Raw genomic sequence first — 20,176 nt, 5'->3', positions numbered from 1 at the left:
CGATTGATTTTAGGTATTTCGAATGTCCAACACAAGGTGGACTGTATAAAAATTGTGGCCCGAACGAATTTAACGACGTATTTAAGAAAATTTTGAAGGATTTGGGATTTATAAACATAAATAGCGGAGACTCCAAGTACAAAGAACAAAATTAATAAATATTTTCATAATTTCATTCATAGTTTTTATACACCTCACCACACAGTGGTACAGGGTATTATGTCTGTGCATATGTTTGTAACAGGCAAAATAAAAGTGATAGATATTCCTTTTGAGAGTATGCATAGAATCACTTTCGGTGTCGATTTATGCATGTCCGTCCGTCTGTTCTTGTATTTTTGTGAACAAAGTACAGGTCGCATTTATTATTCGATTAGCTATATTAGATTCAGGTATAGGTCAAATATATAGTTTCGTACGATTTTATTTAAATGGAACACCATACTGTCAATATTGGTCCGAATGAGATAAAATTTTGCTGCGTACTGAATTATGTCCAGACTGATGCTTGCGAAGTTTTGTTAAAATCGCTTCAGATTTAGATATAGCTTCCATATATAGTTTCATCCGATTTTATGTGAATAATGCAGCAAACTCACATTATTTGTCCGATTGAAACAAAATTTGGCATAGCGTACTGAATTGGGTCCAGAATGATGTATGCCAAGTTTGTTGAAATCGGTTCAGATTTAAATATAGCTCCCAAACCCCATATATTTTCCGATTGAGAGGCAATTTGGCACACCGTACTAAATTATGTCCGGTTTAAATGTTTGTTATGTTTTGTTGAAATTGGTTCAGATATAGATATAGCTATTATATATAGTTTCGTCCGATTTGATCTAAATGGTGCACCAAACTCTTAAGAATTGCCCGATTGAGACGAAATATTGCTCTATACGGAGTTGAGTCAAGATAGACGTATGCGAAGTTTTGTTGAAATCTGATCAGATTTAGATATAGCTTCCATATATATTTTCGTCTAATTTTATGTAAATGGTGCACCGAGGAGTGGATACTGTACTGCAGCATACCTAATTGTATATGCCACTGCTGCTCAATTAGTTCCAGATTCATACATATTTCCACATAGATTATTTTGCTCGATTTTATACAAATGATACAAAAAAAGAATCCGATTGACTTGCAATTTTTCATAGATTTCAGTATGGTATGTGTATGGGTTTTTTTAAAAATGGTTCAAATATCTACGTAGATCACACATTTATTTGCACTCGACTCCATTCCAATGGTCCTCTAAAAATTATATGTCTGTTCTATCTACAGGATATTGCAATGCAATAAAATCCAAATTATCAATAAGAATCGCAATGTTTATAGAAACCAAATCATAGTAATTATAAAACTAACTACAATTTTAGAGCTCATATTTCTACTGTAGTTTTCTCCAAGATAAAACTGGGACAATTTCATTATTTATTATTTATTTCATAATGAAGTTGTATCAATACTTGTTTTTTTATTTAAACTGAAAACCCCAACACGATATCTTTATTTGTGAAACAGTTATGCTGTATTTATTAACCTTGCATTTTTAGTTACTTTAGTTTTGGTCACTAGTGTAATATAAATGACCCTCAGCTACCAAAGATGTTATAATTATGACCAGAAAACAGACAAAATAAAATTGGTCCATGTGGTCCAAAAATAATAGAGAACTTCTTTGCTCGAAAGCGAAATTACAAGATTTTTTCATTAGGATCGGTCAATATTTTTACCCAGACTTTTATGTGAAAAATGACAAAGTTTGCATTATATGACATATATACCTACTTTTGAAGGGCATAGATCGGAGAATTTGACAGTACCAATTATGTTGATATATATAATCAAATATGGGTGGTATATCTAAATAGCTAAGGGGCTCTACGTATTATGATCACCACACACCAAATTCATACTAGAGGGCGTAAATTCTGAGAGTATTCAAATAAAACACAGATTTGCTGAAATATTTTACAAACTCTGAATACTACATATTAAAAATATACAGACAGCCGCAGCTCATCTGTATAATAAATTAAGACACGACACGGTGCAGACAGCCGCAGCTCGTATGTACTCTAACAAATAAGTAGACACGGTGACCCGGACCGTTCTTTGCGAGTGGTTGTAAAGCACTGATTTTATTTTAAAATATTTATCCTTAGGTTCTACTTAAACAACTCTTGTCGAGCCTATTCTCAAACACAAAATACTTATCAATAAACTTTTTGTTCTAATAATAGAATTTGATCTGTGGAGAGTTTTCCATCGTGTGGGTCATAAAATCTCAACACCAACAGTCTCATCAGGGTTGCATGTGGGATTTTAGACTCTTGTCTTACAACACTCCAACGATCAAATCTTCGGTGACATAAAATTCTGTTCAAAGTATTTGAACATGCTGACGACTGGCAAGAAGAGCTGACAAACTAAATTACTGTTCAAAGCATTTTGAAAACTACATATAGGACTTCTGAATTGTTGTTGTTTTTTTTTTTTTTTTTTTTTTGCCTGCCGATAATATCTTCACAAAGCTCAAATCAGGGTTAATGATTATTACTCGATTCACAATCGTTATAATAAATTTTCTATACGGAAGGACTGATATTAAGTCATATATTAACCGACTGATAAAAAATTAGTTGCAATTATTTTTCAAAATGATACAATGTATCAATTATTACGTAAATCGTTTGATTTATCACCAAATGCATATGAGATAACTTTTATGCAAAAACCCCTATATTTATCATACGTAATTTATGTAATATATTAAATCACACTGTGGTGAGAAATACCCCGCAAACAATGTAATTATTGCAACAATAATATCAAACGGACGTGGCCGACCATATGATACCCTACACAACTACCACGAAAAGCAAATTTTCGGCGGTTCTACATTCTGAGCCTGGGCAATATTTCGTGATATTTGCACCTTTTTACCGATTATAGATCAAAAACTCCACTTTCTAAGTCTCGCATATTTTCCAAAATGTTTTTTCTTGAAGTGAGTTTTTACGCCATAAAATAAAAAAAATTGGCCTCTTTTGGTTTTGGTTGATTTGACCCTCGAAAAGTTGACCGATCATCATCTAAACAGCCGCCCTAAGTATTTGGTCAGATCCTCTTCACCTTGTAAAATATGTGATGTTCTGCATATAATAATTGCCTCTAGAGCTACTAGAAAATTAAAGTTTTCGGTTCATTGCCCCCTGAATGAAATCTTAACTTCACCGAAAACTATTGGCGTCGTCCTTGACCATAATCGAAAATTCATGTACAATTTCAAAGCGATCAGCGCGATATTTCCGTCCTCTAATGGAATAATAGTAATACTATGCACATAGTCACTTTTACCAAATTACGTATAACTCCCACATCAGAGTACATACATCCATACAATTGGTATTAATTTAAAGGACAGCCACTCCTCTTGGATATACTATCAACTTCTCGGGTCTATGTCAACTAGGAGTAAATATATACGGCATATAATCCAAATTTTGTAATTTGTCACACAAAAGTCAGGGTCCATTTGACCCGCTAGAATTTGGCCGATTACAGGCATGATTATTCTTTGGTCCGATCCCCTTCTCCATGTAAAATTTCACGATGTTCGCGCCATAATTGCGGCCTCTGGATCGACCAGAAAAACTGAAAAAAATGTTGTATTTGGCCCATTTCATCCCCTAAATATTAACCGATCTTTACCAAAAACAATAAGGATCTTCATTGACCAGAAACCATCCTACTTGCAAAATTTCGTGAAGATTGGTCCATAACTGTGGCCTGTACCGTGTTTAAAAATTATAATGGACGGACACACATGTCTAGATCGACTCAGCTAGTCGAGATATGACGATCGGTATACTTAATACCCTGACAACATAGTTGTGTAGGGTATAACTAGGTCCTTTAATAGTTTCCTATTTTACATAGTAGTAACATTGGGCAACACACTTTTTAGGCGTTTGATTAAAATTGGTACAAAAATTGGATCAAATACTAGGCATATGAGGAATTTGTCGATCTGGATTCCTAATATATAGGCCAAGCGGTTTCATCCCAGATTTTGAACTGCACCTTTTATAGCCATCATCACTCTGTGGTACAGGGTATTATGTCTTTGTGCATATGTTTGTAGCAGGCAAAAGGAAACGAGATATATACATGGTTCCTTTTGAGAATATGCATAGAATCACTTTCTGAGTCGATTTATGGATGGTCGTCTGTCCGTCCATGTATTTTTGTGAACAAAGTGCAGGTCGCATTTATGATCCGACTTGAATGAATATTGGTACATGTCACTTATTTGGCCCAAGGACGCACCCTATTGAAATTGGAGAAAATCGGTTCAGATTTAGATATAGCTCCCATATGTAGTTTCGTCCGATTTTAGGTAAATAGTGCACCAAACTCCCAATATTGGTCCGATTGATACAAAATTTTGCACAGAGTATTGAATTAGGTCTACATCTTTTTCAAATGTTAATCAAAACCTTTCAATTGCAATTCGAGAATTTCATTTGTAATTCGAAAATTCGAGTATTTAACTCGTAATTCACAACTTTTCATTTGTAATTTTAAACTGTTCATATGAAATTCAAAAAACTCCATTTGAAATTAAAAAAAAAATTCATTTGTAATTGGTATATTTCCATATGAAATTTGTAGAGTTTCATTTGAAATTCAAAGAAATCCTTTAAAAATTAAAATAATTCAACTTGAAATTTATAACAATTCACTTATAATTCAAAATGTTTCAGTTGTAATTCGTAACAATTCATTTCAAATTCATACATATTCCTTTTGTGTTACCAATAATATTTTTCGAATTTAAAATTAAATGTTATGAAAAACAAATGAAATGTTATGTATTTCAAATCAAATGTTAAGAATTTAAAATAGAATTATTTAAATTTCAAATGGAATTTTATTAATTTCTAATGGAATTTTATGAATTTCGAATGCAATACTTGGAATTTCAAATGGAATTCTATGCATTTCGAAAGGTATTCTGTTAATTACAAATGAAATTCTCGAATTACAACTGATATGTTATGAATTGCAAATGTAATTCTCGAATTGCAAATTATTTGTTGTGAATTACAAATGGAATTCTCGAATTACATTTGATATGTTTTGAATAACATGTGAAAAAGGTGTAGATTGATGTAAGATAAGTTTGGTTGAAATCGGTTCAGATTTAGATATAGCTTCCATATATAGTTTCGTCCGATTTTAGGTAAATGGTGCACCAAACTCCCAATATTTGTCCGATTGAGACACATTTTGCACAGAGTGCTGAATTAGGTCCAGATTGATGTATGCGATGTTTTGTTGAAATCGGTTCAGATTTAGATATAGCTCTCATATATATTTTCGTCCGATTTTATGTAAATGGCGCACTGAGGAGTCAATGTTCTATATTCACGAAATTTTGCAGCGTGTATTGAATTTAGTCTAGAATGAATTGGTGCATCAAACTCCTAATATTGGTACGATTGAGGCAACATTTTGCAGAGAGTATTGAATTAGGTCTAAATTGATGTATGCTAAGTTTGGTTGAAATCGGTTCAGATTTAAATATAGCTCACATACATACTATAGTCCGATTTTATGCAAAAGGAGGAGGATTGAAGACGTTCTAGTTAGCTTCATTCGATTTCATCAAAATGATGTACCAAATAACTAAAGTTTGTCCGCTTAGGACGAATTAGTGCACAACGTACCAAATCGAACCTAGAATAACGTGTATTGGATTTAGTGTCGAGATACAGGTTTGCCCATATTCGACGGACCCATGTTTTTTTTTTAATCAAAGAAAAAAATAAAAATTTGGCGGTTGGCAATGTTAATCATTTAATTTGTTCCAAGTAGAGTTGTTTACATCAATTTTTGAATGTGATATCTCTCAAATGACCGCCTCTGGCGTTGATGACGTATTGTGCCCTTTTTGCTGCACTTTCCATCGTTTTTGCCAACATTTCGGCCGGAATAGCGGTTATTTCTTAACGAATGTTGTCCTTGAGCTCTTATACGGTCCTTGGCTTGTTAACCTAAACCTTTGACTTCAAATATCCCCACAAGAAGAAATCAGGCGGGGTCAAATCGGGCGAATGCGGTGGCCAGTACAAATCACCATTTTTCGACAGCAAACGGCCCGGAAACAAATTCTTCAGAAAATCGATTGTTATGCGACTTGTGTGCGGTGGAGCGCCGTCTTGTTGAAACCAAAACTGCCTCATACGCTTTCGACGAATAATTGGCATCACAAAATTGGTCATCATGTCGCGATAACGCTCCTGATTGATGGTAACAGCATGGCCATTTTCATTTTGGAAGAAAAACGGCCCAATGACCGTTTTCGCACTAACGCCGCACCAAACTGTGACTTTTTCGTCTTGAAGAGGCACTACTTGAATCTCCTGAGGATTTTCAGTGCCGTAAACACGGAAATTTTGCTTATTTTCGGTCCCAATCAGAGATGGTCCGTCAGAAATAGTGACGTAAATGACATACATTTCCGACGTATATACATACGTCAGAAACGTCGGAAACCCACCCAAAACCATTAGGTTTTTGACAAAATAGCTATTTCCATTAATCAATTTGGAAATTACGTAAGCTTTACTCAAAATCTATATCGAATTTCAAAATTTTCGTCTCCAAAAAGTTCAGAATTTTTTATCAGTTCTAGTAAGGAATAGTCAGATATATGTAAAAATAATATATATTCTTGAAAATAACAGTATATGGTAATAATATTGAAATAAATGATGTTTACTACATTTATTAAATTTTATACAGGTATATGACGTTTTCGACATTTACACCTTTTTGACAGTCGAAAACCTAAAAATTCACCACACGGACCATCCCTGGTCCCAATATCAAATGGGCTTCACCGGGCATGATAATTTTGTTCCAAAATTGCTCGTCATCTTCGGCCATTTTGATGACTCTTTGGGCCCATTCCAATCGACGAGGCTTGTGCGCAGGCAACATTCTTTGCAAATGCAAATCAATGCGAATAATACGTTGTAAAGTGGATCGAGCCATGTCCAATTGCTGAGAACGGCGTTTTTGGGATGTTCTTGGGGACGTCTCAACACTGGCTCGTACGGCAGCGATATTCTCGGCCGATCGCCTTGGTCGACTTTTATATGGCCTCTTCGGATTAGAAACAACCTTACCAGTCGAAAATTAAAAGGCGCACTTCTCACATTTTTTAATGTTTTAAAGCACGTTCAGTTTTCACAATTGACTTCTTCTGTTGAATGTAAATTTCAACTATTTCAGAGCGCTCGCGTGGCGTGTATTGGTTCATGGTTAAACTCTGCATGGACTGACGCTTCAAACGCGGTATGCCATTAAGCGATGTAACATCTCTGTCAAAAGTTATGGCGTTGCCACATGGGTCCGTCGAATATGGGCAACCCTGTAAATTTTGGATAGCGCATAGTTTTGCAGCATACCAAATGGTGGATGCCAGGGTGTCTCAAAGACGTCCATTTATATATAGATCTTATAATATTTTGCTCGATGATTGACATTAAATTTTTTCGTAGATTTCAGATTGTATCGGTATGGGTGGTTTTATTTTAGTTCAAATATCTACAATTTCAGGCAGTTAATTTAGTTAGATTTCATTTCAATGGTCCTCCAAAGATGATATGTCTATTCTATCTAAAGGATATTGTACATATGAGTATCTCTTGTATGTATCCAAAGTGGTAAAGGGTATCATATAGTCGGCGCTGTCCGACTTTTGAACTTTCCTTACTGGTTTGTTTCATAGTGTAATCCATAGAGATTTAAATAAACAAAAGCTTCTTGTTTTTTCTTATTTGCAATTTATGTATATAAATTAAAAAAAAAAAATTGGCAGACTATATTTACAAAGTCTGCATCGAAATTACCATAATATGAAGTTTTTTATTGAAATATTTAAATATATTGACATGTTAACCACATTGACACTTTTTTAGCTGAATCAAGAAAAAAACAACAACAGCAACGATTAATATTTATTTATTTTTTTTTTTTAATAATAAATAAACGGTAAACTTGCTTTTGTATGTCAGTTGCGTTTTCAATCTTCAAAGGTGTAAATGCTCCCAATAACAGACCAAAAAAAATATATATTTAAATAAATAAGAAGAAATATATATATATATATATAAAATATAAAAAATAAATTGTGTGGCAAAAAAAGCGAACATAATAAATAAATAATTAAATAAAATAATCAATATAGAAACAATGAGTACAGACATCCAAAGATTTTTTCGTAATAAAACAATTTTTATTACTGGTGGCTCAGGATTCCTTGGTAGAGGTAATTCGCATTTAAATTTTAACTTTTACTTGGCCGGATAAAAAGAACTATGTGGAATGTTTTGGATGGATTGCCAATCGGGGTCAATAGATCGAATTTCGTATATTGTAGCATAAACACAATCAATACAGTTAAAAATTAAAATTTTATACGATATGAGTGAAAATAAATTGTTTTATGGTGATGAAGCATGTAATAGAAGAGAAAATTTGGTTTACTCCGTAGATGAACTGGTAAAACAAAATCATCATATGACATACTGTGAGATTGAGTTGTCCTTGTGCATCACTACCACAAGAATACATTCGAAATGATCCTAGATCTATGTGGCGACCTGTTCCGCTTGAGCAATATAGATCGGTAATTTCTGATTGGTATACCACAAATATTTGGATCTGAAGTAATCAGAGGAATTCGAAGAACGAGTAACGCAAGCCCACAGCCATCGACACAATAGCCTTTTCAACACAGTCAAAACGAGGAATTCATTGGTCTTGCTCCGTACAAACCCGATATGGCCTCCAATGAAATAAAAGAAATAGGAGCCCACGAAAAATATGTTTTAAAGTTCAAAAAACAAGTAAAACGTCGTTAAGTTCGGCTTGACCGAAACATAAATTTTATATTGAATAATTGTTAAAGAATTTTTTATTCACCGGGAAACCAATATGCCAAACTATAGCTACTTCTATGATAAAATTCGCTGGGTTAATGGAGCCGGAAACTTGGGCTAATATTAGGTTGGGGAAAAAGAAATCCATTATGAACCAGTGAGCGGAGCAGTATAGTCGGACGGGGCCGACCATATGATACCCTACACAACTTCCACGAAAATCTAACTTTCTGTTGTTCTATGTTTTGAGTTTGGGCAATATTTCGCGATATTTGCACCATTTTGCCCGACTAGAGACCAACAAATATTATTAATATTCAGTACAGCTTCTTTAATTACTTGTCCAGATGACCTTTACCGTGAGTTGTGCTGTGATGTTCGGCTCTCAAATGTGGCCTATAGATCGACTCAAAAAAAAAAAACACAAAAATTAAGTTTTCGGTCCACTTCATTCTAAAAAAATATTATTGGTAGCACACAAGGAATATGTATGAAGTTGAAATGAATTGTTATGAATTACAACTGAAATTTTATGAATTACAAGTGAAATATTATGAATTTTAAATTGGATTCTTTGAATTTCAAATGCATTTCTTTGAATTTCAAATGAAACTCTACGAAATTCAAATGGAAATATTCGAATTACAAATGAATTTTTTTAAATTTCAAATGGAATTTTTTGAATTTCATACGAAAAATTTAAAATTACAAATGCAACGTTGTGAATTACAAATTACATACTCGAATTACAAGTGAAATGTTATGTTCGCGGTGTTTGGGCCATAATTGCGGCCTCTGGAGCGACCAGAAAAACCGACAAAAATAAAGTTTTTGGTCCATTTCATCCCCTAAATATTAACCGATCTTTTCCAAAAACAATAGGGGTCTTCATTGGCGAGAACCCATTGTACATGAAAATTTCGTGAAGATTGGTCCATAACTGTGACCTATATCGTGTTTACAAATTATAATGGACAGGCGGACAGACGGACGGACGGACACACATGTCTAGATCGACTCAGCTAGTCGAGATATGACGATCGGTATACTTAATGGGGCGCCATATTTCGCGGCGTTACAAACTCTTGGGGCTGCACAAAGCTATAATACCCTGAGAACATAGTTGTGTAGGGTATAAAAAGTCGATAAAATGGGAGGAATGATCGAAGTCGACCGGAATATTGTCATTCGTTACAACGCCCATAAAATTGTTTTAAATCATTTACAAAAAGCTGGATTCAGAAAGAAGCTCGATGTTTGGGTGCCACACCAATTAACAGAAAAAAATAGGATGGAACGAATTTCCATTTACGAAGCCAAACGGAATGAGATAGACCCATTTCTTAAGGGATGGTGACTGGAGATGAGAAATGGATCACATGCGATAACCATGTGCGAAAACGATCTTGGGCAAAAAGCGGTGGCCAAACCAGGACATGCTATGCATTTGGTGGGACTGGAAGGGGATTATATATTACTTCCATATAGCCAAACGTAAAATTCTGATCTCTACTGCCAACAACTTTGAACTTTGAAGATAACTGGACCGTTTGAAGATAGCCAGAAACGACCAGAACGCTAGGCCACACACATCTACAGTGACTCGCCAGAAACGTCGGGAGCTTGGTTGAGAAATTTTAATGCATCCGCCATACAATCCGAACTTGGCACCAAGCGATTATGCAATAAACGGTGCAAACGGAGATTTTCTACCCAATAAGAGCTCGAAATACTAAAATGCAGCGAATTTGGTCATGCGCTAAAAAACACCTACCTTCCATACTATGGTGGAGTGTATAAAAATAAAACCCGCCTAAGCCATAAGTTTTAAAGCTCCACCAAGATGTTTGGGCTGTAACTCTAATATTTGAATGTGACACGTTTTAAACGTCCCGACCAAGGACGTCAGTGAAATGTAACAAATATTGTATTTTTTTCTCGATACGAATAAACATATATTTCTAACATCGAACTGGTTCTCGGTAATGTATTTTGAGGAACAAACAGCCCAGTACATTTTTGGGAAAATTACGAAAATTGTTATTTTGAAGAAATCAGCTCTTTTTAACCTTTATGTCAGTCTGTTTTCTACTATTCTGTGATTTTGGATTCTCATATGGTATCGTCCTAGTTGAAAATTGCAAGAATTTCGGTAAGGCTATCATAAATCATTACCTTTCTACTATAATACTTGATTTAAAATTTGTTTTATAATTTTTCATTCAATTTTACTTATTTTGCAGTACTACTTGAAAAAATATTAAGCTGCACCGAGGTTAAGTGTATTTATGTGTTGTTACGGCGCAAAGCTGGGCAGGAGATAACCGATCGTTTCAATAACATATTAAAATCCCCGGTAGATACTAAATTTGAAATTTTACATTCTGAATATTAACAATTTTCTGTTACAGTTATTTGATAAACTTCATACACTGCGTTCAAACATTTTGGATCAGATTCGTGTTATTGAAGGTGATTGTTCTTTGGAAAATTTAGGTATTTCCAATGATGATTATCGCGAATTAATTGAAAATGTCGAAGTGATATTGCATTGTGCGGCAACAGTAAATTTTAGCGAAAATCTTAGTGTTGCAACGCAGATTAATGTTCAAGCCACTATGGATGTAATCCGGATGGCTAAGGAGATGCAAAAATTAAAGGTAATCTAATATTGCCAAAAGTTTTACATAATAATTTTTATGAAAATTGTGAATTAATTTTTAATTGTTATATTGCTTAGAATTTATAAATCATTTTCGTTTTAGTCCTTTGTTCATGTCTCTACAGCTTTCGTCCATTGCGATACCATACATACTGAGGAACGTTTTAATTCCGAACATTTGTGTGTCAACAGTGAAGATTTGTTGAATATTAAAAAATCGTTGAAGAGCGATACATTTGATTCTTTGACATCAAATCTTATAGGAAAACCAGTAAGGAAAGTAGTAAAGTCGGACGGGGCCGACTATATGATACCCTTCACCACTATGGGTATATTAAACAGGACTATTAACATGTAATTGGATGAAAAAAAGTAATATTTATCTAAATGTGAATCTACCTAGATCTATCCATAAAGTATGTTAATCGACTTCAAACAAATATAAATAAGTCCGTTGGGCTATGTCTGTACTTCTAGAAAACGCAACTACGTAATTGTATGCTCAATTTTGTGCGTTGTGCACAATTTGATGTCAATCTGACTAACATGAGGAGTCTGATGCCCAATTTACTTGAAATCGGTCGAAAATATATATGGAAGCTCTATCCAAATATTAAGCGATTTCAAACAAACTTGTCACAGGTTAGGTTATACTAATTTCAGAACGTTTTGTTTCTATTGGTTCCTTAGTACGTCAATTACTTAAAATCAATCTATAATAAAAGGGAGCTATATCTAAATCTGGACCGATTTTCACGAAACTTAGCATCATTTTAGGCTCAATTCAGTACGTTATGACAAATTTCGTGCAAATCGAAAGTTATATAGGGACTTTGGGGCACCATTTACATGAAATCGTACGAAACTATATGTGGGAGCTATATCTAAATCTGGGCCGATTTTCTCGAAACTTGGTAGACATCATTCTAGGCTCAATTCAGTGCGTTATGCCAAATTTCGTGCAAATCGAAAGTTATATAGGGACTTTGAGGCACCATTTACATGAAATCGGACGAAACTATATATGGGAGCTATATCTAAATTTGGACCGATTTTCTCCAAACTTGGCAGACATCACTCTAGGCTTAATTCAGTACGTTATGCCAAATTTCGTGCAAATCGAAAGTTATATAGGGACTTTGAGGCACCATTTACATGAAATCGGACGAAACTATATATGGGAGCTATATCTAAATCTGGACCGATTTTCTCCAAACTTGGCAGACATCACTCTAGGCTTGATTCAGTACGTTATGCCAAATTTCGTGCAAATCAAAAGATATATACGGACTTTGGGGCACCATTTACATGAAATCGTACGAAACTATATATGGGAGCTAAATCTAAATCTGGACCGATTTTCTCCAAACTTGTTAGACATCATTCTAAGCTCAATTCAGTACGTTATGCCAAATTTCGCGCAAATCGAAAGGTATATAGGGACTTTGGGGCACCTTTTACATGAAATCGGACGAAACTATATATGGGAGCTATATCTAAATCTGGACCGATTTTCTCCAAACTTGGCAGACATCACTCTAGGCTTAATTCAGTACGTTATACCAAATTTCGTGCAAATCAAAAGATATATAGGAACTTTGGGGCACCATATACATGAAATCGGACGAAACTATATATGGGAGCTATATCTAAATCTGGACCGATTTTCACGAAACTTGGCAGACATCATTCTAGACCTAAATGATTAAGCTGTACCAAATTTCGTGCAAATCGAAAGATATATAGGGGCCGTTTACATTAAATCGGTTAAATATATATATGGGAGCTATATCTAAATCTGAACCGATTTTTCCCAATTTCAATAGGGTTCGTCCTTGGGCCGAATAAGTGACCTATACCAAATTTCATTCAATTCGGATCATAAATGCGACCTGTACTTTGTTTACAATTTAACATGGACAGACAGACAGACAGACGGACAGACGGACGGACGGACCATGCATAAATCGACTTAGAAAGTGATTCTATGCATATTCTCAAAAGGAACCATGTGTCTATCTCGTTTCCTTTTGCCTGTTACAAACATATGCACAAAGACCAAAGCAGTCACGGAAGGATTAATAAAGCAGGAAGAAAGTTCACTGCCGCTTTGTATATTTCGCCCCGGAATAAGTAAGTAAATGTTGAAATTGAATTATGCCTAACTCTGAAATAAAATGAGAAGCCACCTTCCCACGATTTTAAATTTAGCGAGACTTTCAATAGTCTTACTTACTTAGCTGGCTTTTGACAAAACATTTGTTCCTTAAGTCGAGTTTAAAAAAGAATTTCAGGCGCGTCGATCTCTTGCACAGCTCTTCCAATTTGAAAGATCATGCAAAATCTTTGACTACATCGAATTTGCAGTTCTTAAGTTCCACAGTTGGTCCGGGCCTACTGGACGTCTTGCGCGTTGATACCATATGCTTGGTATTCTCGCGATTTACTGCCAGACCAATTTTGGCAGACTCTATCTCAATTTGTTCAAAGGTGGCTGTTACCGCTCACAATGTTCGATACATTATATCGATGCATTAGCGTAGACGAATATCATGCGTTGCCTCCTGCATGAACTTTTCCAACAGGATGTTAAACAGGTGACACGACAAACTGTCACCTTGTATGAATCCTCGTTCGGCATTGAATCTTGTGCCATTTAAAGTTATCCTGCATAGCCGTATTAATTTTGCAGAATGCCAAACGCACACATGGCTTTAAACGCCGATTGCGGTATTATAGTCGACGAATAGGTGAAATGTGTCGCTGTTTTTTTTCGTGGGTCTTTTCCAGGTATGGCGAGAGTCTCGTCTCCTTAGTTTGTGCATGCTCCTGACCACCGGTCCTACTGATCACAAGTCTTGAATAGTTCGGCTGGTTGCCCATCGGCACCTGCTGCTTTATTATTCTTCAGACGATTGATTGCTATTCTGACCTCATCTTGTCTAGGTTCTGCGGTATTTTCTCCACCGCCAATTTTTATACCAGAAGCTTTTCAAAATGCTCCTTGCAGATCCGCAACACTATATCTGTATCTGTCACCAGGTTTCCTTCATCCCGACAGGGATGCCTGCACCAAAGCCTTCGGTTTGGCGTTTTACTCGTTGGTAATTTCCGGACTTCGTTCTGACTCCTGTACATCTCGATTTGCTCCCGCTCACGTTCTCGTACTTTCTTCTTTTTACAAAAAATACGTTTCTCCTCTCCTTTTCTACCGATAATTCTCTCTCGCATTGCATGTTGCCACTGTTTGCAGGGTTGCCCCATACGCAGCGTTTTTCACCTCAGTAGAATTACGGCACTGCTGATCGTACCGGATCATTTATTGGTGGTGGTCTTTGGTACTCAATGGTTGCTTTTGCTGCAGTTTGTAGAGGGTGGGCAATTCTTTACCATTGTGCTTGTATATTCTTCTTTGTCCTGATTTATATTAGGCGAGTTTACTTGCGGCAATTATTATCGTTCCCTTTTGAACTTGCTTCATGCGTCTATACAAGGCAATTCGGTTTCGAAAATATTTCTTTTTTCATGTGTCAATAGTTTTTTCACATTTAAATAAATATAAAATGTCAACAAATTACACAAAACGAATTGCCAGAAAATTGTCGGTACGAGCAATTTTTTTACATTTGTGTTCCCCTTGCCCTTCTCTCTACATTCAAAGACTTGAGTGCGAACTTTGGTTGCTACAAGGTGTTAATGCAAGTGGGTAAGTTGAGCGGATTAAGTTGAACGGAGTAGGCTTTCCTCGTGATGTGTTAATCGAATTTGCTAAAACATTTGATTAATGCCTTCCGTCTGTCACAACATGATAGAAAAATATAGGTGGCCTTGTTTGTCACAACATGCTTGAAAAATATAGGTGCTGCTAACTACTATTCTTTTTGCTGCCGCGAAGTCAATCAATCTCATGCCGTTGCCGAATGCTTCTTCGTGGAGGCTGCTTCTTCCATCGGTGGAACTAAAAATATTTCCCTTCCGATTTTTGCATTAAAATCTCCTAGCAGAATTTTAATGCCATGGCCAGGGCAGCGTTCATATGCTGTTTCTAGGCGCTCGTAAAATATGTCTTTGGCCTGCTCATCATTATCTTCCGTCGGAGCATGATCGCAAAAAGACCGATATAGAAAAACTCCGCTTCGATTATAGTAATTCGCTCATTTACTGGAGTGAGTATGGAGACGAGGTATTTTATTCTCCTATTAACCATAAATCCGCAGCCAAATTCATGTCTCGTTCAGAGCAGATATAATACAGTGCATAATCATCTGACTTGCGTCTGTCCCTTTCCATCGCAACGGATGATGAAAATAGGGACCAATATAAGCCTGGGCTTTGCCATCATGTTAAAGCTAATGAGAGCTGTTATGTCAAATACGTAAAAAAATCGAGGAAGAAAGATCCGGTTTTCTACTTGTATGATTCAATAAATTTGACACGTTTGTTAAGTATATTTCAAGTGATATGTAGATAAGGCATTGAAACCGAAAACCGGTTCATTTTTCCCTGAAATGTATTTATTATTTATTTTTATTATATTTAATGTTTTCTGCAGTCATTTCAACTGTCGAAGAACCAATTCCCGGTTGGATAGATACTATTCAAGGAGCTGCCGGTGCAACATATAGCTTTTTAATCGGAGTCTTGAGAATAATCAATGTTGCCTATAAGACAAAAGCACCATTGGTACCGGTGGATTATTGTGCAAATATGATAATGGCAGCGACATGGCATACAGCTTCAAACCATAAATCAAGGTAATTAATAAATATTTTTAAAATTTTAATTAACATTACTAAAAAATGTTAAATTTCCTTGTAGACGCACCAGCGAACCAACAATTTATAATTTTGTACCCGACGAAACAAATACAATCAAGTGGGGAGATTATATCCGGTCGATACATAATTATTATTTAAAAATGCCCTATTCAAAAATGATATGGTACCCGATGGAGATATTAATACCAAATCAAGTTTTATATCAAATTGCGGTTTTTTGGTATCACACCGTGGCTGCCTATGTTATGGATGTATTTTTAAAGTTGCAAGGATCAAAAATAAGGTAAATATTATATGGAGTTTCTATATAATACACATTTATTCGAAAACTTTGCGATTGATAGCATGGTACGTTTGAATCGCAAGATAACCCGCCTGACAGCAGCATTGAAACATTTTATAAACAATGATTTCACCTATGAGACCACGAATACAAGACATCTGTGGAAATCATTATCTCTGGAAGATCAAAAAATATTCAATTTTGATATGGCCTCTTTGAAATGGAATGACTATTTGCTGCGATATGCCAATGGATTACGATTGTATATTGCTAAGGAGAATGAGAAATCGATATCTTCAGCTAAAAGGACATTAAATAGGTATGTAATTATAGACTTATGGCTAATGAGGATATATACACTTTGTTAAGGCAAAAATGTGCCTCATCGAAATATTAGTTTTAGACCTCAAGTTTCTTTGGCCCAAATCCGATTTAGACAATTTGGAGTCGATTTACAAATGTCTGTTCTGTGTGGCCGTCTACCCCAGCACCGCACGATAACTCTTGAAGGGAGTAACCGTTTTCATCCAAACTTTGCTCATCGTAATATTTCTTCCAAATTTTGTTCAAGTTTGAATATCGGTCCACTCCTTCTCCATATGATATATGCGCCGTACACATATGAAAATCGAATTATTTATTCTAATAATATCTATTTCAAAATATAATTTTTTCAAATCGAAATTTCATTAATTACATTTTTTATTTTATTTTTTTATTTTAGGTTTAATATACTTAATATAGTGGTACATTTAATCGTTTTTATTGGTCTGTTATGGACATTGAAATCCATAATATTATCATAAGATTCAAATGGTCATGGGAAATGATAGAACAAAATACTTACTTTGTTAAATACTTTGAAATATAAATTATATGTATAAGAATTTTAAATAAAAAATAGATGAAAATAATATGCATTAATATTTATTTTATTAACTATAAATATTAAACGTCCCTCTTTTCGACGGCGGGCATGATTGCCGATCACTGAATCTCAACGAAATTAGAAAGAGGGCATATATTTCTCTGGTATGACTTCGCGCGAAAATGATCAAAATGTCGTACCTAAGAAAATGGTTTGTTGGAAAATCGCCTATTTTCGACCACAAATTAAGCTGGAAAATAGGGAAGATATTCATCGATTGTTCTACATTCTGAGCTTGGGCAATATTTCGCGATATTTGCACCCTCTTGATCGACTAGAGGTTAACAAATATTACTAATATTCAGTACAGATTCCTTTCACCGTGGGTTGTGTTGTGATATTCGGCTTTTAATTGTGGCCTATAGAAAAAAAGAAAAAAAAAACACAAAAAATAAGTTTTCGGTCCAATTCATCCTAAAATTATTATCTTATCATCACCGTTGATCATAGGCGTTGTCCTTGACCATACCTGGATCCTCATGGAAAATGTCAAAGCGATCAGCGCTATATTTCCGCCCTCTAGTGTGGTAATGGGTTACTAAATAATATATGACCTTAAATATTTAAGTGTAACTCCCACATCCGAGTACATCCGACAGTATAATTGGTATGAATTTAAAGGCCAACCACTCCTCTTGGATATGCTATCAACTTATCGGGTCTTTGTTTTTCAGGGGTAAATATATACGCTATAGAATACAAATTTTGTAATTTTTCACACAAAAGTCAAGGCCCATTTGACCGGTCCATTTGACCTGATTTCCCTAAATATTAACCAATCTATACCAAAAACATAGGGTCTTCATTGGCCAGAACCCATCCTACTTGAGAAATTTCGTCAAGTTTGGTCCACTGTTACTTGTATCGTGTTTACAAATTATAATGGATAGACGAACGGACACACATGTCTAGATCGACTCAGCTAGTCGAGATATGACTATTGGTATACTTGAAGGTACACAAATTCTTGGGGCTGCACAAAGCCTGACACCATAGTTGTGTAGGGTATACAAATAAGTGTTGACACGAGCAGCATCAAGCTCAACTGAAAGTATAACATTTTAAAAAACAACAACCACTGCTCTATGGCATCTGTACTCCGATGAAGGAACTTGGCGAGGAGATGTCCGTGGTACCATCAGCAGACGTGATTGATTAAGCTCGGGTAGTTGAGTCTGAACGTATTAAACTAGTACACTTACTTTAACCGTTTATATATATTTTATGTATTTTATACCCGCTTACTTTGGAATCCCGCGAGTTCACACATAAGAACTATAAAAATGGGTTGAGGCGTCGGGTTAGTTGCCCACACTCGGAAAATCTCTCCTACGGAATTTTTACCAACGAATAAAACACCTGTAGAGATGAAGAAGGAAAGCTGATGACAGATACCGACAGCGTGTTGAGGATCTGGAGGAAGCATTTTGAATAGCTTCTGGTATCAAATAGTGGCGATGAAGAAGATAACCCGGAACCAATAAGAGATGCTGATGATGATTATGATGAGGTCATAAAAACAATTAATCGGCTCAAGAACAATAAAGCAGCAGGAGCCTATGGGTTATCAGCCGAACTTTTCAAGACTGATGGTCAGATGCTGGTCAGGAGCATGCATCAGCTGATTAGTACAATTTGGCTAGAAGAATGCATGCCCAATGATTGGAACCTCAGCATCCCGTGTCACGTGTAAAAAAAGGAGATAAGGCGATATGTGTAAACTATAGAGGAATTAGTCTCCTTCCCATCGCATATAAAGTGCTGTGCAGCCTGCTGTGTGAACGATTGAAGCCAATAGTCAATGACATCATCGGACCATACCAATGCGGCTTTAGACCTTGCAAATCCACCATAGACCAGATTTTCACACTGCACCAAATCCTGGAAAAGACCCAAGAAAAATACATTGACACATTCCACCTATTCGTCGACTATAAAGCCGCATTTGACAGCCCAATCCGTTCAGAGGTATTTAAAGCCATGTCTGCGTTCCGCATTCCTGCAAAATTAATACGGCTAGGAAGGATAACTTTAATTGACACAAGGTCAGCAGTTAAAGTCGGAAAGGACCTCTCGGAACCCTTCAATACCGAATGTAGATTCAGACCTTTTTAAGATCCTGCAGGCAAAGGTCATTCGAGATGCAAATGTGAGCAGAAATGGAACTCAGTACACCAAACAGCATATGTTACTCACCTGCACAGATGACATCGATATGCTCAACCCATTACATTGCGAGGGATAACAGCCGCCTTTGAACGACTTTAGAATGAGTCTGCCAAACTGGGAATGGCAGTAAATGGCGAGATGGCCAAGCTGATTGTATCAACGCGCAAGAGTCCAGTAGATTCGGACTAACTGTTTAACTTGAAAACTACAGTTTCGAGGTATTGAACGATTTTATATACCTCGGTAAACAAAACTAATAACATCAGCTTTGTAATCTAGAGAAGAATAGAGTTGGCCAACAGATGCTACTATGGTCTGAATAAGCAACTCAAAAGCAAGACCTCCTTTCGCCAGATCAAACTCACACTCTACAAGACGCTGATACTAGCCGTG

The 20,176-nt window shown here is 35.8% G+C and overlaps 1 protein-coding gene across 1 annotated transcript; it reads left to right on the top strand.

Moving 5' to 3' along the window:
- Positions 1-8,274: 8,274 nt before the first annotated feature.
- On the top strand, positions 8,275-17,492 carry LOC133332741 (fatty acyl-CoA reductase wat-like). The gene is made up of 9 exons (XM_061541118.1): positions 8,275-8,350; positions 11,207-11,319; positions 11,375-11,623; positions 11,729-11,896; positions 13,683-13,758; positions 16,178-16,379; positions 16,444-16,500; positions 16,748-17,005; positions 17,411-17,492. The coding sequence occupies exons 1-9, from the start codon at positions 8,275-8,277 to the stop codon at positions 17,490-17,492; spliced, it is 1,281 nt and encodes a 426-aa protein (XP_061397102.1).
- The last annotated feature ends 2,684 nt before the right edge of the window (positions 17,493-20,176 follow it).

This window comes from Musca vetustissima, unplaced genomic scaffold, assembly GCF_032173495.1.
Source record: "Musca vetustissima isolate MV318-11 ecotype Yass unplaced genomic scaffold, APGP_CSIRO_Mvet_v1 utg29198, whole genome shotgun sequence".
Classification (NCBI taxonomy): domain Eukaryota; kingdom Metazoa; phylum Arthropoda; class Insecta; order Diptera; family Muscidae; genus Musca; species Musca vetustissima.
The sequence above is the reverse complement of the archived record's forward strand: the minus strand, read 5'-3'. Positions and strand labels throughout refer to the sequence as shown.

Coding starts and splice junctions, on each gene's coding strand:
- LOC133332741 (XM_061541118.1), top strand. CDS start 8,275: ATGAGTACAGACATCCAAAGATTTTTTCGTAATAAAACAATTTTTATT. Junction 16,501..16,747: donor GACGAAACAAATACAATCAA/GTGGGGAGATTA, acceptor TGCGATTGATAG/CATGGTACGTTTGAATCGCA. Junction 17,006..17,410: donor GCTAAAAGGACATTAAATAG/GTATGTAATTAT, acceptor TTTTTATTTTAG/GTTTAATATACTTAATATAG.